Genomic DNA, 27,144 nt, shown 5'->3' on the forward strand with positions numbered 1-27,144 from the left:
ATATAGTTCCCACTGTGTGTTTCTCTTTTTTTTACAGCTAATTACAAGGTTAAGAGCAATGCAGAACAACTGAAATATATTAATTACAGAGATTGGTGCACTTCTAAAAGTGAAAAAATGCTGAGGCATCATTTTCATTCATTGTCTTTATTTGTGAAAATACTGCCACTATTTAAGTGGATATAAAGCCCTGCATTTATATGCATTCACATACGTTTGTGACATGCCAAGCAAAATCCACTGTACAGGGTTTTTGTTCCTTTTGCAAAGGCTTTTAGTCTCAATTTGAAATATCTAATAAGAAAACATTCAAAGAACTGTCACGGAAATGACACAGCAAGCCCTTTCTGTCCTCAGGAATTGATGCTGCGAGACTGGACTTGTGATTTATACAAACATACTAATGTTGTTTTCAGAGCTGTGCTGCCTAAAGTCTTCTAGATTAGCCAAACATTTTGACAATAATGGCAACTCTTCAGGTGAAGCCTGAACATTTGATATTTTGGATTAAAACACTTTAACCTTTAAAAAACAAATACACAGTGTTGCATGGGAGGGGAAGAATCACCCTTTATCAAATTGTTACATTCTAAAGGTTACTTATTGCCCTGTCTGTGTTTCCAGTGTCTGCTTGTCAACTGTCTTCAAATTTAACCCTTCACAATAGTTTAACAGGCTTAAAACTAACCATTTCATCACAACATTCTCTGCACATATAAACCTGTTTTGGATTCCAAACGTTTTGCACTGTGGCAACTTCAGGTATGGCAGAACAGTTGGGCAGCAGAAAGTTATACCCTGGAACTGGGCACTTTCAGGACTGGGTCTTTAATTAGCTTAACAATAAAAACCATAATTCATTTGTTTTAATTCAGTATTTACTAACCAGCGATGACAGACGAGTAAGGCGCAATACTACACATGCCTATTCAGAAGGAAGTCCCACTGTGTTCAATGGAAGTTACTTCCAAGTAAGTGTGTATAAGGATACCTGTCTAAGATAACTTTATTAGGTCAGTTTACAGGGGCACATTTCTCCAGCTGAAAATGAATCCAGATACATGACTGCACAGAGAAAGATTAGTTTAAACACATGGCCGTGCTTATGCTGAACCAGCAACCATTTCTGTGGGTCTGGAAAACTGTAGCGAAGAGTTCACACTAGACTTTCTCAATATGATCTATACATGTGATTGCGCAGAAGAAGGAAACACTCTGAATCCACTAAGCTGTATATCTGCAAAGGCATAGCTCGAAGAACCATGCACAATGTTTTAAACAGAGATTGGGGGCTCTCATATTCCTTCCCACTGCAGCTTCCATCCACCCTGAAAAAACATGAATTGATATGTGATGTGGCATACAGCCTAGGGAAAGGGATTGGAGAGAAACCGCCTGCCATAAAGGAGCAAAAATGCCTTCCACTTGTGCACGGGTCACTTGGGACATGCCCCAATATGTAACCTGGCAAGTTTGAACATAACAGGAAACTCTGGATTTTTACGCGAGCCATTTTAGGTTCTGGGTTCATGTGTTTCCCCCTAGCATCTGCTTTTAAACAAACCATAGTTCTTCACTACATCCAAACATGGGGAATGGTGGCTTCTTTTAAACTACAGTGAGTGAGCATGTCAGCATCGGGAACCACTTCTGGATCGTCTGAACTAACTGTAGTTTTAACTAACCAGTGTTCTCTGAGTTCAGGTGCAATGAGGAGCTATGGTTTGTCTAAAAGTGGAACCAGATACATCCAACTGCCTTTGGCATGCCCCAGGAGAGGTGAAGAGATATTGTACAGACAAAGGCTCACCACAGTTCTTTCACAGAGTGGGAAAAACTATGAATTTTTATCTCTTAATTGGTCATTTATCTTTATGTTTTTCAGATTTGCTTAGTGAATATTGTTAAAAATGAAAACATTGTGGGAAACTGGAAGGTGCAAACATGGAGAAACCAAATGAAGGGCACATTCAGCTGGGAACAACTGCTACAGAAGCCTGTCTCAAAATAACATGCATTCACAAGATACTGAAAACTAGATGCAGGGCAAAAACATCACTTTGGCAGCACCAACAGAAACCAGCAGGATCATCTGCTTAAATATCCATTCCACATGAGTCCAGCATTTATTAAAGATTCCATCCAAAATAAAGATTTGTCATCAAAATGTTATATTCTTGCATCACAGTTATCTGTGAATTTTCACAACTGTGCAGCTCAAACACACAAATGTGGGTAGCATCCATTTAAGATCAGTCTCTAATTTAAGTGAGTCCAGGAAAGGAATCAACACTTCCTATCTGAAAGGAAATATGAGCAGCAAAAATAAGGAAAAATCATGAAAGAAAAAAGTGTAATGTATTATTACATTGCTGAAACTACCCACAGAACTAGCAGAAACCCACTTCAATAAATTTGCCAAAAGGCTTTTAAACATCAGATTTATGTATACAAAAATCTTACAATGCATCTTTAAAGAGTTGTTTCTATCCTGAACTTGTAGTAGGAAAAACACACACACATCCAAATAGTGTTTCTATTTTATGTAAACTTACAGTTATGTTGCATCAAAAAAAGTTGCAAACCCTCTGCAACATTTTACTCAACTTGCAGATGTTTAGGTTGACAAATAAACTTTCCAAAAAAATTAAATATATCTGACCAGGTTTCTCTTTCAATATTTCCACGAAAAGACAGAATAGACATTTCCCACTACATTGAACGATACATACATATATGTATGTATATGTATATTCAATATTAAAAGCTTAACATATATTTAATATAAAGCAAAAATATTCATAAAAAACTTAACAGTGTTCAAATGTTCAGCCTGAATCTGCCGAGTATTTGACTATCACATCATGAATTAAGAGGCAGTTGACATATTGGGTGTCCAGCCCATCTGGTAAGCCCGTTCCAAAGTTCTCTTGCAGTCTTGTAGTACAGTACTGAAAGTGATGTGTGGATGCTGCTGCACTAGTTGTTCCACAGTCACTTCATTAACCTGAAAACAAAAGAAATAATCTGTCATTTATGGTAAAAAAAGGGGGGGAGGAGTCAACAATGGATTCGTCATGTGGCTGGCTAATTTGGATCTGAGTAAAAGAACAGTGATTTGTTAAGAGGATCTTCACAAATATCTTCTCGAGATGGTTTTCGTTTTATACTACTTGGTGAGAATGAACTTAGAATTAAGGTCCCTTTTTTGGGTAACAGTTGTAATGTCGGCCATCAATAATTAAAATATACAAGCCACGCAGGTCAGGAGCATCCCTGCTAGACCTTATCCAGAGATCCCACCTTTGTTCCTTGATCATACAAAGCAATCAGAAAGACCTAATTAAACTTAACACCTTTACAACCGCTGTGCTGCGAGGGGATTAATTTGTCAATTATTTTAAAGCTGATTGTAGTTCATATCACAGAAACAGACAGCTTCCATGGTCCTTTTAGATAAATAATAGATTAACCTAAGAACCACAACTTTTAGGTAGCTTTCTTTGGAACCTTTATTGAACATATAAAGATACATCAATATTTAATTTAAATACTCAGCTGCCTAAATCTGACGGAGTGTCTCAGCAGAACAACTGCTCACTTTGCATTTACTATTTCCGTGCCCTACGTCCAACTAATATGAGATAACAAGCCCAGTACTACCCACGACAACCACTTTCCATTCTTGCCACAAATAAGTATTCACTTTCCTTGAATTCCTCCTTGGCAGAAATCTTTTAAGCACAACCAAAACACCTTAAATATCCACCTACTTTCAACCTCCCCCCCCACTCAAAAAAAGAATCCCCAACTGAAGCAATTGTGCTAGGCAGTGCAGAGAATGAACAGTGATTGCATTTTATGACAGGGATAAATGACGGGTTTAATCTACAGTTCTTCTGCTTTGATAATAGAAACACTCAATCTTCATTGGGAGATTTGTCAACTGAAGAGCAACTTGGATAGAAAATAGGTTTAACTTCTTTTCCAAGAACACAGAGACCCTGCAAGCTCTAAACACTTTTGTAAACAACTACATTACAGCAACACCAAAGGTGTCTAAAAGCAGCAACTGCCTTTTAATAAATCAGAATGAGATCTGTGATGGTACAAGCCCCTTAGTAGCTTGCACACATCAGTAAATCACATTTTAAAAGCTGAGAAAAAAGTAGTCCCAAGAATGGATTCTGCTCTGCTTCTGCGTCTGTTATATGTGGATGATAATTTAGGCCCTACAAAGTTGTTGCAAAGATTACTGAAATAAGGTTGGGAAAGTGTTATGTGAAAACAAAGTATTAATTAGCATTATTAAGGGTAATTATAAAACCCACAACTCAAGAATATACCCCAACCCATAAATACTATTTCTAAAAAATGCACACATCTAAATTGCTAGTAAAGAAAAAGAGAAATGATTTTCTTTGGTAGTAATGTCATAAGCCTCCATGTATTGCTTCTGATGAAAACACTGTCATATCTCAAACACTGATGGAGAAAACATCTCCAATGAGCAAGGGGCAATACAGTGGTACCTCGGGTTAAGTACTTAATTCGTACTTAACCATGAAACTGTTCTTAACCTGAAGCACCACTTTAGCTAATGGGGCCTCCTGCTGCTGCTGTGCCGCCGGAGCACGATTTCTGTTCTCATCCTGAAGCAAAGTTCTTAACCTGAAGCACTATTTCTGGGTTAGCGGAGTCTGTAACCTGAAGCGTATGTAACCTGAAGCGTATGTAACCCGAGGTACCACTGTATATAGTTATCTTGGACAAGAGCTCTTGGATATGGGAAGGCCATTAAAAGAACTACAAAAGAACACAAGTTTAACATTAAACAGCTTTCACTTTTTGCTGAATTTCCCAACAGTATTTAATTGTGAAAATAAGAAATATAAAGCAGTTTTAATTTTATTTATGAGGTCAAACTACATATATTAGCATTGTTCTGTAGCTTAAAGCAGTGCAATGGAACCATCCTTTTTTAAAAAAGCAAAAGCAAAAAACAAAACCCATATTTAAATATTTAAAACATCCTTTATAAAGCCTAGCTGCTTTTTTGTATATACAGTATATATACATTTAAATTATATATGGATGTTTTATGATGACCTATATTTGTAATGCCTAATAAAGGTTTGGCAAAATAGAAGCATAAAGCCCAAAAGGATCCACTCAAATCCTGAAACAGAGGTTGATTAAAAATAATTTATTCATTCATTCATTCATTCATTCATTCAGCTATTTGTTTTTCATAGTGAATATATATTCTGGAAAATCTTATGCAAAAACTCTGTAGTTTATTCACAGTGGCAAATAAAAGATCTATAATGGTCATACAACCAGGTTAGTAAACAAATTACAATTCATATACTCATCAAACTGGGATGAGTACCTGCAAATGCATTCTTCACCCTCAAAAACGGGCAAGATGAAAGTGGGCGTGCATATACATGAATAACTATGTCACATATCTCCTCATAAGCACAGAGGAAGCGGTTCGTGCCCACTGCACATACAGGAGTCCTTTATCACTGGGTATGTGATCTACACCTGTGAAGGAATCGGTTTTTTCCTACACAAAACACCTTTCTGACATAAAACAGCATGAAATCTGTAGATAATCATGCATGATGATAGTATATACATAGATTTCACTTCTGTGCCTTCCGTGTAGCAACAACTGAAATGAGGGAAGCTGCCCAAAATAAGGAACTCCATTTGGAAGCTGGAGAAGTACAGTGGTACCTTGGTTTTCGAATATTTCGGAAGTTGAACATTTCGGTTTTCAAATGCTTTTCAGAAGTCTAATGTGCCATGCAGCTTCCATATTGAGTTTTCCGTAAGTAAATGCTTCCGTTCTCAAACGTTTCAGAAGTCGAAGGGTCTTCCGGAACAGATTACGTTTGAAAACTGAGGTACCACTGTACTAAAATAAATAATGGCTAACCACTACTGCCAATTAAAGCCCCAAGGATCAACTTTCTGTTGACAAAAAATATTTTTGACAAGCTACAATTTATTCATTAAATTCCAATAAAAACTAGGAGGTGGTACATATATATGGTACTAGCACTAATGATGGAAGGTCTTCAGTCCATAGGCAGAAGTGAACACTGTTCATCTTGCAGGTGTTTTCTCTGTGATATTTGATTCCAATACTCATGGTGAACTCTGTGGACAGAGAAATGTATCCAATGTCCAACCCTCACATTTGTTCTGGGCTGAAAAACTTTTATGCAACCACCACCTTTGCCTTGCTTACAATTAATGCACTAGGCAGGTTTATGTGCTATCCTGCTGCTCTACAGGTATTATTTCCTCAAGTCATTTTTTTTAAAAAAAAACAACAACAAATGTTTGACTTTTTAAAAACCTAATAGTTGAATGAATAACATTCTCAGGTGGCCCAATTATAATTCCTGCCTGTAGCTGCAACACAATGAAAGGTTTGTGGAGTCATTTTGTGTGATGTGCTATGCACTTGATCTGTTAAGGCCGATATGTTCCAGAGAGTTTCAATGATTACCTCAGTGCTTAGGGGCTTAGGACTAGTTGAATAACACACACACAGAGACACAGCACAACATCTGCATTCTGGATTTCCTGAATGTTAAGGCAAACAATGTGCTTCGATTTAAATTATGGATCGAAAGCAACAGCAGTGGCCTGGTAATGAATGCACCTGGTGAAAGCCAGTGTTCACCAGAATACTGATGCAACACTTTGTCAAAATGAATTACAGAAAGGGCAGGATTAAGACCTTTAGAGGCCCTAAGCACTGAAAGGATTATGGTGTCCTCCATATGTAACACAAAATAAAAGCAACACTAAACCATCAAATAAAGGATTATTCTTTTTAAATGACACAAATATTATGCAGATCTAGTCTGTCCTGAAACACTGTTGTTCACGAGAGTTTTTTATTCTTCTCAGCTGAGAAAGAGAGTTTTCTGTGGAGCAGTTAGTAATTATCAATGTTAGAAAAATATGCAGTGCAATCTCTACATTTGGTAATACTCTTTGTATTCCCTCTTTCACTCTTGTGTCATGAAGTGACTGAATTTCACTTCTCCTGTTTCATTAAACTTTGTGCACATATAACAGTGGAACTGCTGTAGTTCTCCATATGTTCAAGTCAACAGGGTATGAGTCCTTAGTGGTCATTAATGGTCTGCTAATGATTGTTAGAGGTTTGGACTATTAAGGAATGCAGTTAATGAGTTAATTTTCTATGAGTCAGCAGAGATGACTCATTCCCCACAATGCACCTGCAGACATCTTGTGACTCTCTTATTTGTGTTACTGGGCAGAGTTGGTAAGTAACTTTGCATATAAAAGGGATCAGGTTACAGCATACTGTTCCGCCCATGGTAGGAGATTGCAAGAAGTGCTGAAGGCATTGTTGAAGGTTATCTGTTAGGACTGTGGATTTGAGTGAAGACTAATTGAAGTGATCTTCAGAGGAAGAAGTTCAGTACTCAGTACTTTGCAAGGACTTGGTTCTCTCTCTCTCTCTCTCTCTCTCTCTCTCTCTCATTTTTATACATTTCAAATTAAACATTTTACAAACTTTAAAATATCCAATGACTTCCCTTCTTCTCCTCCCATGATTCATATTAGATACCATACTTTCCTGCATATTTTACTATAACCATTCAAATCAATTTTACACTTTTACATCAATCAAATATTGTTAACTCTGTTGAATTTATCTTAATTCTGCCAGTGCTTTCAGCTGTGTACAATTATTTTCCATATATTCAATAAATATTTTCCACTCTTCTTTTCTGGCACCTAGGAATTTCTGTCTGTGCTCTAGTTTTTTGGGGGAAGGTAAATTTAAACATTTTTTTCAACTCATTATAAATTATTTCCCAATATTCTTTCACCTTTCTACATGTCCACCACATATGAAAAAAGGTTCCTCCCATTTCTTTACATTTCCAACACGTATCTGCGTCTGCTTTCTGTATCTTAGCCAGTCTATTTGGAATTAAATACCATCTATGAATCATTTTCAAGCAGTTGTCTTTCAGAAAATAACACACAGTAAATTTCAAATCACTTTTCCAAAGTTTCTTCCAAAGGTTTAGGTCTATATTGTGTCTTATATCTATTGCCCAGTATCTATGCCCAGTGTGTCATAGATGCTTTAACTAGCTCATCCTTTGTTTCCCATTCTAATAAGAAATTATACATTTTATACAGAAGTTTATCCTTATTTTGTAACAGTTCTTTTTCAAATTGTGAGTTTTGGTCCAACCCCCCCCCCTTTTTGGTCTACCTTAAACCTATCATATATCAGGTGGTATTGTAACATATCCGTAACTTGGCTTCTTAAGTTCTCCGTAGGTTTCAGTCTGGGTTCGCCCCTTGCATAGTCCAGCAATTCTCTGTAAGTCGCCTATTGTCTGTCCATATTAACTCTCTTAACAGTAATTGCTTCAATGGTGTCAGGCGGCAGAGGATCCAACCCCCTCGGCAGGATAATACAAGGAAAAGTTCTTACCAACTGCTTTTTATTCAATATACGGGTGCTGAAAAGTGCCCTCTGCCTTTGAGCTCTTTGCTCTCCTATTTCTAATACTCGCCGGGTTCTAGGAGAGGGGGATCTGGAATGCTTTCTAAAGACACTGTGTCCGTCAGTTTTCATCCTTCTGGTGCTTCTTCCTTCTCCTTCTCCTATCCCATTATTTCCCAGCTTTTCTGCTCATCTGCCTCTGAGCGGTGATCTCTCTCAAACCCCTAAACCGTCTTCTTCTCTGGAAGGGTCAGGCTGGGGAGGCAGTCTCCACCACTCCTCCTCTGCCCAGTCCCTGACAGTAACCTAGACTGACTCTTATATTTCTTTTTAAGGGTAAAGAAAGATATGGGCTTAAATACCAAACTGACCTTAATAGAGGTTAGCCACTGCACTGGTAATTTTGGATTAGTAAACCAGACTTCCTGTCTTGCTGCAAACAATTTAAATATGTAAATGTCACAATCATTATTTGTACCCCTGCAATCTGACATTGTAAACCACCCACGGACGTTTGAAACCCGATTTTGTAATGTATTAGCCTCTTTATGCTTTGTTAAGTTCAGCTAGATAGGCCCTGAAAAGATGGAGGCATCTTATGAAGTTTCCTGTTCGTGTACAATATTGTTAAAAGCTCCAAATAATTATGCTACTAAGTAAAAGGGAAATTCTGGTGTTACCCACAGCAATTACAATGTTTGTAGCTGTCATAAGAAAACAAAATTGATATCTATAGACCAGCTTTCCCTGTTTAATTTCTCTCTCTGAAGCACTGTGTTTTATGTAGGTCTATAGAAATGGCGTATGCTGCACTTTGAGGGTTTGTAGTTATTAAAGGTTAGTGGTTCTTTTACCACTTCACTTCTAATTTACAGTAGAAGCAAGACAAAAAGAAATGTAAGTCATCTATACTCACTTGTTTCCTGGTTATAGATAATTTATGAAAAGGGATTTATTAGAAATTATAAACAATGTGGGGATGAATTGGTTAAACTGGAGATGTGAAATAATCTAAAACTTTTCTTCCTGAGCAATTCAGTAAGCACTTTTCAGTCATAGACTTAATAGAAAGCTTCTCCATTTCCCTTCAAAAGCATATTTTGTTCTATCTTTTAAAAAGCTAATGTTGCAAATCTAAATTTAAAATAAGAACACGTTGGATAGGGTTGGAGTGGATGAAAGCATTGAAGTAAATTGTTTTCTAATAGGATTCTCTGAGTGAGAGGATCTGGTATACCCAATATTACACACAGTACTCCATATTACACAATATTGCACACAATTGCTTCATATTTGATTTGAACAAATTACAGCCATTTGTGGCTGGAAATAAACGCTGCATACTTAGAAAAGATTAGGTTTTGTAATTCTCTACAAGAACCACAAGTTATTTCAAGTCTTTCTTTTTTGTTTAAACCCATTTTTAAAATACTGTTTTATTTTAATATTTACCAGCTTACTGAGATACAGTGGTACCTCAGGTTAAGTACTTAATTCGTTCCGGAGGTCCGTTCTTAACCTGAAACTGTACTTAACCTGAAGCACCACTTTAGCTAATGGGGCCTCCTGCTGCTGCTGCACTGCCGGAGCCCGATTTCTGTTCTTACCCTGAAGCAAAGTTCTTAACCTGAAGCACTATTTCTGGGTTAGCGGAGTGTGTAACTTGAAGCGTATGTAACCTGAAGCGTATGTAACCCGAGGTACCACTGCAATGTGAAGGAAACTTTTGTATTATCTACCAGAAATAGCCACACGACTTGATATTGACATCACCTATCTTTTTAACAGCTCTTCGTCCTTTGATATTAATATGGCAAAGTTATATTAATGATCAGATAAATATGATTCTCAGGCTTACAGTTAAAAGTACAGGGAAGCATTCCCCACTTGCAATGCATGAAAAATTTACTTCAGATCCTAATTTGGCACTTGATTTGGGAACCCAATTTGATTCAGACCAATTCAGAAGCTGCCTAATTTGACTTGGGTCCAAACCAAAACCCCAATATGGAAATCATCTCCATTAACTATTATGAAGAACATTTTGTAATGGCTGTAACAATTTTACTTTTGGAAATAACTGGATGAAATTTTTGTGGTTACGTTTCATTATTATTTATTTTGTCTCGCCAAATCCATTATAAAAGGTAAAATATATAAGACATAATAAAAACAGAATAAAATACATTGCAAAGATAAAATAATTACTTTTACAAAAGAAAAAAGAAAGTGTGGTGAATACTGCAAATTTTCAGAAAGATACCTGCTGTGCTTTCCTGTAAGGACAGTAGTTAAAAAGGTAACCACTTAACACCCCCTACTGTTCCATATAAACATTTGTATGAAAATAGGGACGCGGGTGGCGCTGTGGGTAAAACCTCAGTGCCTAGGACTTGCTGATCGCATGGTCGGCGGTTCGAATCCCCGCGGCGGGGTGAGCTCCCGTCTTTTGGTCCCAGCTCCTGCCCACCTAGCAGTTCGAAAGCACCCCTAAGTGCAAGTAGATAAATAGGTACCGCTTTATAGCAGGAAGGTAAACGGCGTTTCCGTGTGCTGCGCTGGTGCTGGCTCGCCAGAGCAGCTTCGTCACGCTGGCTACGTGACCCGGAAGTGTCTCCGGACAGCGCTGGCCCCCGGCCTCTTAAGTGAGATAGGTGCACAACCCTAGAGTCAGACACGACTGGCCCGTATGGGCAGAGGTACCTTTACCTTTACCCTTTTAGCATACAGGACAGAGTACCTTTAGGTAAGAAACTTGCTGAAATTCAGAAGAATGGATAAGGCATTTTGTACTAGGTGCCTTGAAAATTGATTTTTTTGCGGGGCGGGTAATAAAAGGGATTCACTTTCCTTCCTGTGGTTTTGTGGAGAAGAATGTTAGTATGAAAACAGTATGCATCATATAGGAGCTCCTAAGAAAGTAACCTGCAAAATTTCAGAATCCCGAATGGAAGGCTATAAAGAACTATGATGAATTGCAGGGTGGAATTTTCAGGGGGTTTTAGGGCAGGCATGGCCAAACTTGGCCCTCCAGATGTTTTTTGGGACTACAATTCCCATCATCCCTGACCACTGGTCCTGTTAGCTAGGGATGATGGGAGTTGTAGTCCCAAAATATCTGGAGGGCCAAGTTTGGCCATGCCTGCTCTAGGGGTTCACAAAATGTCCTTAGCTGCTTACTTAGCAACTATGCAGCAGCAGGTGACATGGTGGGGGATACCAGTGTTGTTGCATCTTACTGGGGCAGTGTGGGGATGGGGCAGGGGCGAAGTTGGGGCTGTATAGGTGCACAGACAGAGCTAATTCCTGCACTATCCCAGTTGTGGGGCACCTCCACATCTGGGCAGCTGCACAGTGTAACTTCTGGCTCTGTCAAGAAGGAGTAGTGATTGATGTTCCTGTCTTACCCCTGAGGAACAATGACACTAGATGTCATGTCCTTAGTCATTGGGTGCTACTGCTCTTATGCAAAGATCTCCAACTAGGTCTTATATCATGTTCCTTGAAACTGAGCCTCCATTAACTGGGCAAAACAATGAAAGTCATTTTAAGAATACTTGGTTTAAACTGATAAAACAACACTTAAGACTGCATGGAGACATAAAATTGCTATTTCTCATGGCCTAAGATTATGAAGCCAGTTCCTAACCCCTTATAGCAGTGAATGTGTTGCTTCCAACACTGTACTTGGAAATCAAAAAGACCACAGTAAATGGCAACTTAATGAGAAATGAATTAATCTGATTATTTTCATGGTGTGGATCAATAGAATAGCCACTAGTGACATCTATAGCCTAGAGGCAGTTATATAATCGATGGAATCAAACAGAGCCTGCCTTTACTCAGCCCTGCAGTTTCTCTGATCTTTTTTGGCAAGGCCCTTGACGCCTTTGTAATTCTAAATTTATTTCAAGTGCGTTTCAAAGAAATTCTGAAGAGATGATGTCATGAAGAGTATTTTGGTATTGATTGCTGAAATCTATTGCTGTATGCCCCATCTATTTCTCTTTGTTTCTGAGCTCCTTACTTGCATGTCAGGCAATGCCACATAAGAAGGGAATGGCTATCAGGTATAGCAATATTAAATAACATTTGGGAAAAGGCTAAGAAGCACCCGGGGGAGGGGCAGGCTGGACCAATGTGTGGCCCCCACCCAACTTTATGAAAGAACATTTTTCTGCCACAGTGGCATTTGAAAACCCTTCTCATTAACGTTCTGGGCACTGGCATTTGGAAGAAGAAATTAGTTCTGCATGAAGTTAGAAAAGCGAAGGAAGTGGTTTTGTATGATAACTTCTCTATTATCTGGATGTGGAAGAGGCATGTAGCTCTTAGAGCTGCCAACACGGCATTTTAAACATTTTAAATTCAGGATAGAGCTTCCGAAAATTTGTTCTTTTTATGGCTACTTTCCTCATTCTCCTGCACATAAGAGGTTTAACAAGCAAGTTAAATGACCCCCAATAGTCCCCCTAATGCCACACTTTACAGCATTCTCATCAAGATACCCAATATACGTTTCCCATTAATCAGAAACAGTTTTCCCCATTTGTGCTGCAGCCGTCTCGCAGATTTTTATTCCTGCTAGCTCAGTTGTCTCCCTACACAGCATGCAGTCCCTTTGTAGGAAGCCAGGAAAGCATAAGCCAGCAATTAAAGGAATAAAGAATATACAGTATGCGTAGTTTAACTGATGTTGTACTAAAAACTGTTTGCAACATCAAGGTCATTGATTGTCTTTAGCAGCTCAAGACAGGATAAATATATTGCTTTTATTAAGTCTTTCCTGATTGTACAAGCTGTTTTAACTAAACCCACAAAAGATATGTATGTAAAATTGATCAGGTGACTCGGGGTCAAATCTAAATCCCAGGGTCAAGTAACCCTTTGAACAGCCTAAGTAGATAATCTTAGCCCAATTCATCAAAGGAGACTCTCACACACTTTTCTTCTCTTGGCTTTTACAAAACATTCAAGTTTAAGGTATTATGTTCCATCAATTCACAAAATAGTGGTTCTTCGGCTCGGAAGCTAGACTTTTTATAGCTTCATATTTACAATTTGCTTTTGTAAAAAGAGAATGCAGGAAGCAGGAGCTTCTTAACGTGTTTCTAAACGGTAAAGGGGAAAAAATATATGGGAAATTTAAGAATCAAGGCCATTGAGTTGAAAGATTTCTCCTCTGAGTGAGCTACACAAAGCTCTTTGGTTCATCTGTTTTTACAATGAGGATTTGTGATCAAGGTTACTGAGCTGAAAATTATTTCTTTTGAAAGTCAGACGGCAGTATTTTTTTGCTATTACTGCATTCTGTGTTTTAAGACAAGACAGACTGCTTTATTAATGTCATGACCCACTAAAGACAGAAATTATAAAATTCAGAAAGCAGCAAAAAAATGTACTAACATCACTGATTCAGTATCAGAGACGCTTATCATATGCCCAATATGCATTTGCTGCTTTTTTTGGTTAATAATTGCTAATGTGAATGCAATTGTGTGGAGTAAATGGACACGCCACTCTTGTCTATGTAACATAGCCTTTTATGCAAAAAACCCCAAATTCTTACCTTATCACATCGCATTAGTCCCAAGTATCTGAGCGACTTACTACTTTGAGCAATTTGGGTGGCTCCCTGATCTGTGATTTCTTTGCACCATCCCACATCCACAGTCTCTATTGTCATACTGTATCGGCCAATGGCTATCAGTGCTACAAAACATAAAAAACACAAGAGAAACAAAACACAGGGGTGAAATGTTAAGCAGCGAAATATTTTAAATATTATATATTTTTTAAAAAAACAAGTTTATATTGTCAAACCATATATACATGTGTGTATATAAAGAACAGTATACCAAGTTGCATTTTCCCCCTAACACACTGAAAGGCGCATATTGCTATAAAAATGATCAAGCAGCCGTTTAAAATCACACAAGAATCCCTTTCATAGGTAAGCTGCATTGCCCAAAACAACACAGTCTAGATTTCAAGGATTGGAAAACGGCATACGATTTATTTTTATAAAATCAATTAATATTTGGGTTTGGATGAAATATTAACACAATATTAATAATCATTTGTTCCAAAATGTCTTAAGAATTCTTTGTGAAGAAAACCATAGGAGCCATGTGTGCATTCCCGAAGAGGTTTCCTGAATCCCTACTGGCTAAAACTTGCCAGGTGATTTTTAAAAGGAGAGCATCAAGATAATTTTAACATATAATGAAGAAGGTACACAAAATATTTACTTAGCATTAGCCCAGTCAATGCTTTTGCACTCTGTAGTAGCAACTTTGCCTTTATTGGCAAGGCAGGATTTGTGCTTCTGACTATCAGCTGGTACCAAAAGACCTCCTCTTCCTTTTACTTTACTTTGGCCAACCCAACTTGGATGTTCTTATTTGTGATGGAATGAACACTGTTCTATTAACTACCAACTCCCTTCAACTAGGTACTTGGTTTTATTTAAATATTCTCAATGGAAGTTCAAAGGTTATGTACATTACAGTGTCTACAGACACAGCTCAATGAATTACATTGTATATTAAATCTCTTGTCGTTTTCCGATGAGTAAGAAAAATTACCAAAGACTGCCTAAAAGCCAATTTAACAATTAGCTAGGATAAAACTCAGTTATTCTCTCAGGGCAAGAAAAAAATTTTTTTTGCAGCACACACATGGAAAATATATATTTATATTTGGTTTTGGACATACTATCTCCAGGCTAACCGTTAATCTTGCAAAGCCAATTCTAAGCATCATGTTTTGCAATGTGATGTCATGAATTGTAGCACTCTTAATATTATTTGACAATTATATATTTCTAGCACATTCTTGACAAATATGCTACTTAAAACCACCTACACTTTTAAAGGATTTTTTTTTAATGACTGTGATTCTGACTGTGTGTTTGCATTGGTGAGCAAAACCGGCACAATTTCCTAGCTAGAACAAAATGATATATTGGCGCAAATAGCCAAACTAGCAACACCTGTAAGATGGAAGTACTTGCTAAGAAAATGTTCACATGTTGCGACGCGGCTGAAAGCCAGATTGAAGGCCAGATTCAGAACTGTTCCATACTCCATGGAACACTTTGACTTTGAATGCACTCCCAATTCTTCCTTTTGAACTTGGTGCCACACGTTATGATGTCATATGATATCATCATCATCATATGATGTCATATGATGTCATAACATGTCAGGTAATGGACAAGTGGCTGTGGTTTGGGGCTAACTGGGGCATTTTGTGAGTGTTGCTGCTGTCAGCAGTGAGTTGAATGCTCTGACACAGCCTTAGCCAGTAGGCATTGGCAGATTGTCTAGCAACTCCCTGAGCTTTTATTTTTAGTTGATCAAGAAGTGTTCAGTCAGTTAAGCTAATCCATCAATCCCCTAATTGGATCCCACTTTATTACTGTATATACACCAAATGATGGAAACCCTGAACTACAACACTCACACATTGTAAATACCAGCGGGTCTCCGTTTATTTGTGTTTTTTCCTATTGAAGGACTACTATACCCATGAGCACCTCTCCAATTACTATAAAGGTAAAGCCTAGACCCTGTGGAGCTGTTCTTTCCCCCAGTCCCACTACATAAAATGTGAACAAGTTAAGAATAAGACACCTGAGCAACAATGAACAACAAATTCCCTGCAATCCCTCCTGTCCATTTAAAGGCAACATGGTACCAGTAGAACTTGCTTTTTTGTTATAAAATAAAAGAAATCTAATTTATATAAGTTATGTATCAACTAGAAACCAGTACTGAACAGCTACTGATAATGGCCTTCTTCTTATAGTGCTTGTCCTTAAATTATATTTACTATGGTCATCAGTTGGCCAATGAACTATCAGGTGGCCTATGATAGCCACTTACAAGAAAGTGCAGGGCATTTAGTACAAGGAAAATTGGAAAATGGTTTAGGGAAGACCAGTGGGAAATAGCTGGTGTAATAGAACGAAAATGAACTAAGAAAACTGTAGACCCATTATTAAGAACTTTTTATAATGGATCAATTGGACAGTGGAATATTCATCTCTGGGGAAGTAGCAAGTGTCTCGCTGCTCAAGTCCTTTAAAATATGCTGACAAAACTCTTCAGATATTAAACTGTAAAAGGCCATAGTAGCAGTTTTTGAATAATATAAAAAGCTTACCAACTTTATTTCTATTAAAGGAGTAAATAAAAACCCTGTGTATAGTGCAGTTTCATATAAATTTCATATAAATTGATCCTTGATGCAATGGTTAATGCCAAAAGGAAAATGGCTTTGTTTGTGGGATTCAGGAGCACGGTTCCTTGTATGACAAATTCCAAGCTGCTTTTGGACTTCCGGTTAGCGCCAGCGCTTAATGGCGGATCTCACCCGGAGCTCCGGGAGAGGTCTGCTTCGTAGGTTCGGGTCCTGTCAGCTACGGCGGAGCGGGGACCCTCAAAAATCACAGGCGTTTTGCCTGTGAACCGGAGACTCGGCGGGCACCTTTGCGCCCCCCCGACGCTGTGAAATAGCCTTTTTAAAGGCTGCGGATCAGCGGAGGGTGTGAGGAGCGGTGCTGAGAGTCGTCTTCACCCAGCCTGCGAAGCGAAGCCGCGTCGCCATTAGCGGAGAGCGCTGATTTCTTCCGGCGAAAATTGGATCAAAAAAACAACTATCCGTGAGTAGGATTGACCGCTAAAATACAATTGGACATTAAAATTAAAGAAATTAGGTACCGAGACGGATAAGCACTAAAAAGGAAGTCTGCTTTCCGTTCTGTAGCAAGATCAAAGCGAAAGGCACTCCAGCTGTAACTGTTTGAGAGGAAATTTGCGGAAATTAAGAAACCCACCACCAAAGCAAAGAACTCCCTCCCCGAAGGCAGAAGGGGGGGGGAAGAAGATTTTAAAGTGTTTCTCTGCCAATTTTTAAAGAACTGAGTTAAATATCGCTGTTCTTATACCTGGGATCGGACTGCCGGAGGAAAGGAACCGGCTAAGGACTGTTGCTATAAGAAGGTTAAAAAGTATCTTTAACTGACTTTGGTTACTCTCAACTTGAAATATTTATTTTGTTGCATTGTAAAGTTACTTATTGGACATTATTGACTTGGATCCCTTAGAAAAAGAAAAGAACAATTGGAAGGGATTAGGAAAACTTTTGTTTATTTTTAAGAGAGTGTGGGACTATTTGGAGAAGTAAAAAATTGATTCTGCGCCCTCTAGAGGATTTACAAATTGTTACAGCAACAAGTGAAGTGTAAAATTTGAGAACTTTTGTTTGACAGTTTAAGAGTGTGGGAATGACCTTGACTAAAAGACTTTGTTATGGCAGATGGTAAAGACAAAGGGGATTTACAAGAAACAACTTTGAGATCTGGCAAACAATATAAAATTGACTCTTTCATGCAGAGAAGGGCTTCTGTATCAGGAGCCTCTGGAACTACAGCTGCTCCAAAGGCAAGAGTGAAAACAATGTCTACAGAAGAATCATTTGCCAAGGTACTGGAGAAGATAAATGACTCTTTGGAGGAACTAAAAAAGCAAGGTGCAGAAACTAAAGCACAAGTGGCTGAAACTAAAGTACAAGTTGCTGAAACAAACAAGAAAATTGAAGAAATCTCTGGGAAAATTGATTCAAATACAAAAAGTATAACTGACCTCGGGAATAAAGTGAACTCAAATGCAGAAGCAATTGGGAAAATACTGGAAGAATCATCTACAACAAGAAAGATAGCTGAGGAAGCTAAAGAAATTGCAACTGCTGCTGAAGGAAAATTTCCACCAGTGTTTAAGAAACTAGACGAATACGAACTGGCATTTTCTATGCAGGATATGCAACGCAAGGAGAGGAATTTAAGGATCAGACTTGTGCCGGAAAAGGAAGAAGACAACCTGGTGGATTATCTGACAAAAGAATTTTCTGACTTTTGGAAGCAAGAGCTGGATAAAGAAGAATTTAAGATAGAAAGTGCTTTCAGACTGGGAGCAAGGCAGAGGAAGAATCGACCCAGAGATTGTCTTATAACTCTAAGATCAAAGGAGGAGCGAGACAAAATATTGAACCTGCATTACCAAACAACCCTTCGAATTGAAGATTTTCATATTGAGATCTTTAAAGACATTCCTAAGAGTATCTTGGATGCAAGAGGACACTACAAGGACCTGGTGATATTGCTGAGAAGGAACTACATACCATTCAGGTGGGAGTTCCCCCAAGGCCTGTCTTTTAAATACAAGGGGAAGAAGAGAAGAATAAAGACTGTGAGTGATAAAGACAAGTTCTTGGGAGAACACGAAGAAGACCTACAGAAAGAGACGCATCCAGGACAAGGGCATCCTTCATTAGATACGGATACGGAACCACCGACAAACGAAGAACAAAAATTGGGAGCTGTAGGAGGAAAGAGTAAATAACCCCATCATGGACCTGCAGCTTCTTACCTGGAATTGTAACGGTTTGAACATCCCTAGAAAGAGAAAAAATATATTTCATGCTTTGAAGAAAGACCAATTGGACCTAATTTGTTTACAGGAGACCCATGTGACAAGAGCTCATAGAAAGTTATTAATAAATAAAAGATTGGGACAAGAATTTATTTCTTCAGACAGAGTGAAAAAGAGAGGAGTGGTGATTTATGCAAAGGAGAAGCTGCAACCGAAACAAATTTTTAAAGATGATCAAGGAAGATATTTGGCAATTGAAATTCAATTTCAAGGAGAGAAGTATTTGATAGTGGGAATTTATGCACCAAATGAAGGGAAAGCTGAATTTTTTAAGAAGCTGCACGAGATTTTGATGGATTATATGGATTACAAATTAATCATGATGGGAGATATGAATGGAGTAGTTTCAACAAATATGGATAAAGCACAAAGACAGGTTGTAACAAAAGATGGAAGATTACCAAAGACCTTTTTCGAAATGACTGACAATATGGACTTGATTGATATATGGAGAACAAAACACCCATTAGAAAGAGAGGGAACCTTCTTTTCTGAAGCCAAAATGACATGGACAAGGATCGACCAAATTTGGGTGACTAGCAATATGGCGCAGAACATAAAGAGAGTGGAAATCTGCACAAAAACTTTCTCCGACCATAATGCAGTAAAGATGGTGATGAGGCAAACAACAACTGGCTCCTTTAGATGGAGAATGAATGACACCTTACTTAGAGATGAGGAGATTTGCAAGAAGGCCCAAAAAACTTTGAAAGACTATTTTGAAATTAACCTCAGGACTAAAGTAGAAAAAAGAATAGTATGGGACGCAAGCAAAGCCGTGATGAGAGGGTTTCTGATACAACAAAATACATTAAAGAAAAGAAAACAAAACGAGAGGAAGGAAAAAAATTTGGAAAAGATAAGAGAAGGGGAAAAGAAACTAAGATTGAAGCCAAAATCACAAGAGATTCTAAGAGAAATTAAATTTTATCAAACACAATATATGGAACTGACGAACCAAGAACTAGAGTGGAAAATTAAGCAAATGAGACAAAAGACTTTTGAATCTGCTGATAAATGTGGCAAGCTACTGGCTTGGCAAATAAAGAAGAGACAAAAACTCAACACGGTAACAAACATAGAAGTGGAAGGAAAGAATGTAAGCAACCCAGCTGAAATTAGAAACTGTTTTCAGAACTACTTTAGACAACTTTACACACAAGGGCCGCAAAAAGAAACAGATATACAACAATTCCTCGAGAAAAATGGGCTGAAAAAGATTTCGCAAGAAAGTAAGACAATTTTGAACCAGGAGATAACAGCACAGGAAATAGAAGATGCCATTCAAAATATGACGTTGGGCAAATCACCTGGACCGGATGGACTGACTTCCAAATATTATAAAGTTTTGAAGGAAGAGCTTATACAACCTTTGAAGGAAGTCTGCAATGAGATTATGGCGGGGAGGAAGGCACCCGATACGTGGAGAGAGGCTTATATTACACTTATACCAAAGACAGAGACTGAAAAGACCCAACTTAAGAACTACCGACCCATCTCGTTACTAAATGTGGATTATAAAATCTTTGCCGATGTTTTAGCAAAGAGACTGAAAAGGGTTTTGATGGAGGAGATTCATGGAGACCAAGCGGGCTTTCTCCCGAAAAGACATTTGTCGGACAATGTAAGGAATATAATTGACATTTTGGAGAAGTTGGAAGTGAACATAAATACTAAGGCTGTTTTGATATTCGTGGACGCCGAGAAAGCCTTTGACAACATTTCTTGGAGCTTTATGTTGAAGAACCTCCGGAGGATGGGGGTAGGCCAAGGGTTTGGGAATGGTATAGGCGCAATTTATTCTGAACAGAAAGCAAAATTAATTGTAAATAATGTGGTTACAGAAGAGTTCAAGATAGAAAAAGGGACACGACAGGGGTGCCCTATCTCCCCATTACTTTTTATATCGGTCCTGGAGGTTTTGCTTAATATGATTAGGAGGGACCAGTTGGTTAAAGGGATTCAGGTCGGAGCTAAACAATACAAACTGAGAGCATTTGCAGATGACTTAGTACTTACATTGCAAGAGCCAGAAGCTAGTACGAAAAGAGTTTTGGAAATAATCCAAGAGTTTGGTCAATTGGCAGGATTTAAACTGAATAAGTCAAAAACAAAGGTATTGGAGAAAAATCTAACACAGATTGAAAAAGAAAGGTTTCAGAATGAGACGGGGTTGTCTGTGGTTAAAAAAGTGAAATATTTGGGGATAAACATGACAGCTAGGAATGTGAATTTATTTAAAGATAATTATGAAAAAACTTGGACAGAAGTGAAAAAAGACTTGGAGATTTGGTCAAATCTTAAGCTTTCCTTGTTAGGTCGAATTGCAGTTATAAAGATGAATGTATTGCCAAGAATGTTGTTTTTGTTTCAAGCATTGCAAATAATGGATAAAATGGACTGTTTCAAGAAGTGGCAAAAAGACATATCTAAATTTGTCTGGCAGGGCAAAAAGCCCAGAATTAAATTTAAGATATTAACGGACTCAAAGGAAAGAGGGGGGTTTGCCCTGCCAGATTTTAAACTGTACTATGAAGCGGCAGCTTTCTGCTGGCTGAAAGAATGGCTGCTTCTTGAAAACACAGACATTTTGGATTTGGAAGGTTTTAATAATATTTTTGGGTGGCATGCATACTTGTGGTATGACAAGGTTAAAGCACACAAAAGTTTTAAAAACCATATTGTCAGAAAAGCATTATTAAATGTTTGGGTCAGATATAAAGATTTGCTGGAAAACAAAACTCCAAGGTGGCTGTCGCCAATGGAAGCTAAGGCAGTTAAAAAGTTAAACATGGAGTCTAAGTGGCCAAGATACTGGGAAATTTTGGAAAAGGAAGGGGACAAACTGAGATTGCAGAGTTTTGAGAAATTAAAAGGGAAGGTGAGAGATTGGTTGCACTATCATCAAATAAATGAAGCGTTTAAAGTGGACAGTAAAATTGGCTTTCAGGTGGAAAAATCAAAATTGGAGACAGAACTGTTAGAACCCAGTACTAAGAATTTGTCAAAAATGTATAATTTGCTACTGAAATGGAATACAGAAGATGAAACGGTTAAATCAGCTATGATTAAATGGGCTCAGGACATTGGTCATAATATTTTGTTTGCTGATTGGGAAAAGTTGTGGACCACCGGGATGAAATTTACGGCATGTAATGCCTTAAGAGAAAATATTATGAAAATGATCTATAGGTGGTACATAACCCCAGTCAAGCTTGCAAAGATTTACCATTTGCCTGACAATAAATGTTGGAAATGTAAAGAAAAGGAAGGTACATTTTTTCACCTTTGGTGGACGTGCCCGAAGATTAAGGCATTCTGGGAAATGATCTATAATGAACTTAAAAAGGTATTTAAATATACTTTCACCAAGAAACCAGAGGCCTTTCTCTTGGGTATTGTTGGCCAAGGGGTGTTAAAGACAGATATAACTTTTTTTATGTATGCTACAACAGCAGCTAGAATACTTATTGCGAAGTACTGGAAGACGAAAGATCTACCCACACTGGAAGAATGGCAGATGAAGGTGATAGACTACATGGGTTTGGCAGAAATGACGAGCAGAATCCGAAACCAGGGAAGAGAAACAGCGCAAGAAGAATGGAAAAAATTCAAGGACTATTTAAAGAAATATCACAAAGTTAATGAAAGTTAGAATGATGATGGACTGAAAGTAAATGGTTACTATTAGTAATGGTTAAGACAAGGAGAATAAGGAAGGTTAGCTGAAACTTAAATTAAAATAAGGGAAGATTTGCTGAGTAATTGATAAGAATTTGGAATACAGAAAAGGGAGGCATGAGGAAGTCGGGGAAGGAAGGTATAAGAAATTAGGATATGAAATGGTACATGTTTTTTGTCTTGTTTTTGTTTTTGTTTTTGTATGTTTATGTATGTTTATGTATGTTATGTTTATATGGAAAAATTTTTGAATAAAAATATTATAAAAAAAAAAAACAAATTCCAAGCTGCTTTTTGATCTACCTGATCAATGTGCTGTAGCTGGAAATTTCTCAGCTCAACCAAGATTTCAACAGCACACAAAGATTAAGGAGATGGCTGTGGTGTTAAGTCCCAGTCTTACATAATAGTTATGTCTATTCGCAAAGTTATGCAACCAAAATGGCATCAGCTTTGCTTAAGAGGGAGGTAACAGCATAATTTAGTCCAACAATGGTAGAAGTACAAAATAAATAAATAAATATTTTGAGCTCTAAAGAAGGAAACCTCTGTGAAGCAGGAGAGGGGTAATGGAATTGGATGGTGAAGAGAGAGTAGCTGGCTGTCGCAACCCAGGAAACTTCAAAATGTTTGTGATCAGCAGGCAGACAGGCAGAAGAGGCTCATAAGATAGGTAAGGAAGATATTAGAAAGTGGGTAGTTGTATCTCGTCTCTCCTACTCAACTGCCCTTTGCTCTCTCCCCTTTTCTTTCAACTAGCACGAGAAATATGTGATTTCAAAAAAGAAAAAGAATATTGGTTATTGAAAATGGGAGATGGGGGTGGGTTGGATTCGGTTTACTAGAGCTCCTAACAGCTCATAGGGTTTGGGAAGAGGGCATTGGTGGTTTAGGAGGTGAGGATAAACTACATTTTGTTTTAGATCCCATTTGTAATTTGGATTGCCAGTCAATACACATATGTAAATCTGAACATATTCAAAGAGAAATACAATTGGGCAATAGTTACTTTCTTCCTGTCTAGGAGAGAAAGTAACTCCAGGTGTTAGCACAGCCTGTTAGTGTAAGGTTACCAGACGTCCCCGTTTCCTGGGGACAGTCCCCAGGTTTACAAATCAGTCCCCTGGCAAAATCCATCTATTTAGTAGGAAGTTGAAAAGTGTCCCCGGATTCATTGAAAAAAAATCTGGTACCCTTATGTTAGTACATGGCTGACTGACAAATAACAGATAATTTGTGAGGATACTGGGCAAAAGAGCTCTTGTTCGGTTTTGTAGCTTTATAAAAGGATTGTGCTGTTTAGCATCCCCATATGAACAAATCCTGGTTATTAATGTTCTAGCCTGTGTGAACATTCCAGAGAATCTAATCCAGCACAAAGCCTCTGCGCTAATGGGCCACCTAGAGCTGTCCTCTTCGCAGGAGACCACTGACTTCAAATAATGGTCCTCTTCACACCTACTTGCAGCTGTGTGAGAGCTGCTTCCCCAAGGTGTTCTCTGATGCAGCTGCAGCATGAGTGAGATTGCCGCAGCCATGTAGGCGGAGCCAATTGCATGAGTCTTTTCTAACTAATGACTCTCACGAGGAAGTCCAGACATGTGAAGGGGGCTGCTATGCCATCCTTGTTTTATGCCCCACACCATCTTTGAGAGGCACCAATTCACTATGACATGAACATGCTTAGCTACCTTAGAGCACAAGCCCTATGCAATTTACCCAGAAGCAAATCACACTGGCAACAATGAGACTTGCTCCCATGCATAGGACGGGATGCTCAACTCACACAAAAGAGAGTCACCGTGGGCTTTCTGATTTGAAACGCCAAAACAAAGCTCATCTGTTATTTTGCACAGTGATATAACTCACAAGTGAATAAACTGTCTTCCTTACAAGCTAAGCCGAACAGAAGATAAATATTTAAATGTTGCGTTTGTAATACATTGTTAGGAAACATGGAAATTCTATGAGAGAAGAAAACAGATGACCGAGGTATTGTCTGCACACATTTTCATAGCAGACCTACCATCATTTTTTTTTAGATGGGAAGAATGCTGTAGTAAGAAAAGCTGTATGCGCCACCTGCCTCAGGCTGCTCAAGGTCTCCTGTGGTAATTTTGTAGTTATACATTTGTGCACATGTGGACGTACCACAGTTTGTAAAAATGACGTATGGGACCACAGTGAAATACAGAGGATAAAGGGGCATGACTATGCTGGGAAGCCAATCTAATACGATGCCCTGAGGAAATGGAAGGAAGTGAGTCAGACTACATCCCTATAGCAGCCAGTCTAGTTTTTCTGAGAACTTTAGCAAGTCTAGTTAAATTCCCTCTTTCCGAATGCATATTTTGACCTTCACTGGAACACGGCAACAAATTTCTCAACTAGTGGCCAAGGAGCAAGAGTGAATCAATAACTTTGCATGGACGGATAAAAATACTTCTACATCTTTATTATTCAAAAGATAATAAAGCAGTCAGAGATCTGTTGAAACTAATAATCTAAAATGTATTTTTTTTTTTACATGAAATTCAAAATAAATCCAAGCCACACTGCACAGCTCACTCTAATGGGCTTTTCTTTTGCCTACATCTCAGGTCACCGAATAAAAAGACATAATATGTGAATTCATCGCAACATATCTGTAGATCCAAGGGAAATAGGAACAAAGCATGAGCCTTAATTTCAAATTTTCTTGCTTCTGACAGTTGGTATCACTCCAAGCCTCAACATGAATTAATCTTAACAAGGCTTTTGTATTTGTTCATAACCCTATGTTCAGTGACACACACACAGAGCTCTAAATTGAGGGGCACAGCCAGTGACCACGATATTGTATCTTGCCATTAAGTTAATTATGATTAACTAAACTTGAGTTGATCTCATTTGCTCATATAAATCAATATAAATGGATGCTTAGATTGTGTATTACTGAGACTCTGGGAAAATTGAACAAAATTAAAAAGGGCTTCACACTGTGAATCATCACAAGCAGACTTAAAAAGTAATGAAGGAACTGTTTCCAGACACCCCCTTCAGAGGTTCTCATTATTAAACCTTTCAATTTGTGTCCTACTGAACCCAGAAGAACTACTGAGGCTGTGTTGTCAATGACATGCATGAGAGAATTTACAGCAATGTATTTTCAGTGGACTCATCAAATTACTTCCAAATAATGACAGTTACAATACATATCCCAGGATAAGGTGTAACTGGATAGACTTTAATTGCATCTTCTGCAGATTAATAAAGCTTCTAACATTAATTAGCTGTCCTGTATAAAGAATGGGATAAAACTTCTTGAAAATAGTTGCGTGTAATCACCCCGGGAACTCTTTAAACAGTAATTAACATGATGGAAATGCAAATAAAAATGTTGAGTCCTAAGGGCTTGAAAAAGGCTACTTTCTCCTAAAGTATTTTTCAGCATACTTCAGATTTAGCAGCATAATTTCAGTCTTCAAAATATTCACTAATAAGAATCATATCCTGAGGGAACATGCAAAAAAAAAAAAAAAAAAAAGGAGCACTTTAACATGGAAAAATTCCTCTTCAAGAGGAGAGACAATAATACCATAGGTAGTGATAGTGATTTTATAATGCTTTTTGAGCAGTTATTTGGTCAGATAATTGTGGAAAGATGCATACTGGCTATATGTGCCAATTTATCCAAGCTAATATAATGCCTTGATAGAAAAACAAGAGATAACTAGACTATAATTTCTTGTTTCAATCGTTAGTCACAATACTAAACAACTAAAGAAAGAAAGAAATGAATGGATAATTTAATAAAGGTGACAACAGCTATGGTGCTGGCAGTGATACTGAGGAATGCCATACTGTGGGGAAAAAATCACTATTCTTACAATGGGAGACAGAATTCAAACCCAAATTTTAAAGTATCAATTGGAATGAAATTTCTAATGAACACAATGCATAAAGATGTTTAGCTCTGTAATTTCTGAATAATTGGATAATCATGTTCACAGCTCGTTTCATGCTCATAAACTTTTATACAAATACTGTACAGTGCTTACTTTAACTATAATAACTAAAATCAGTACCAAGAAAATGTGGAAGTCTACCTTCATAAATTCTTAAGGCTACTCTTAATATGGGAGGAAAGCTGACCTGCAGTTTACCAACAGTTTCAGTCAGTTGAGTGGATTTCAATAAAGAGATTTTTGTATTACCATGAGCTGTATCCACCACTAGTCATGTTCATTAATTTCAATGTGTCTGCTCTGCATCATTGGAAACATGTAAAATTATTCATACACTTGACCACTTTGAAGCTCATGTTAGTTCTACTCAAGAGTAGATCTACTGAAATTAATGGAGATGCATAACTTATATCCATCATTTTCAGTGAGTATACTCTGAGTAGGACTTTGTTTGACACAACTCTGTATATTATGCTCAGCAAGTAAGATTATGCTGGCA

General features: G+C 37.9%; 1 protein-coding gene across 4 annotated transcripts in view; it reads right to left on the reverse strand.

Annotated features, from left to right (window-relative positions):
• Nucleotides 1–250: 250 nt before the first annotated feature.
• The window catches only part of FBXL17 (F-box and leucine rich repeat protein 17), a 147,353-nt gene continuing 120,459 nt past the window's right edge, over nt 251–27,144 (reverse strand). For 2 of the 4 annotated variants that reach the window (XM_053407641.1, XM_053407642.1), the window contains 2 exons: nt 14,091–14,233; nt 251–3,007 (listed from right to left, as the gene is read on the reverse strand). In XM_053407641.1, coding sequence (XP_053263616.1) covers nt 2,870–3,007; nt 14,091–14,233 — 281 coding nt within the window. In that variant the 3' untranslated portion in view covers nt 251–2,869. The remainder of the gene's footprint in view (nt 3,008–14,090; nt 14,234–27,144) is intronic. The other 2 variants (XM_053407643.1, XM_053407644.1) reach the window with 2 other exon arrangements.

Source organism: Podarcis raffonei, chromosome 11 (genome assembly GCF_027172205.1).
Source record: "Podarcis raffonei isolate rPodRaf1 chromosome 11, rPodRaf1.pri, whole genome shotgun sequence".
NCBI lineage: Eukaryota > Metazoa > Chordata > Lepidosauria > Squamata > Lacertidae > Podarcis > Podarcis raffonei.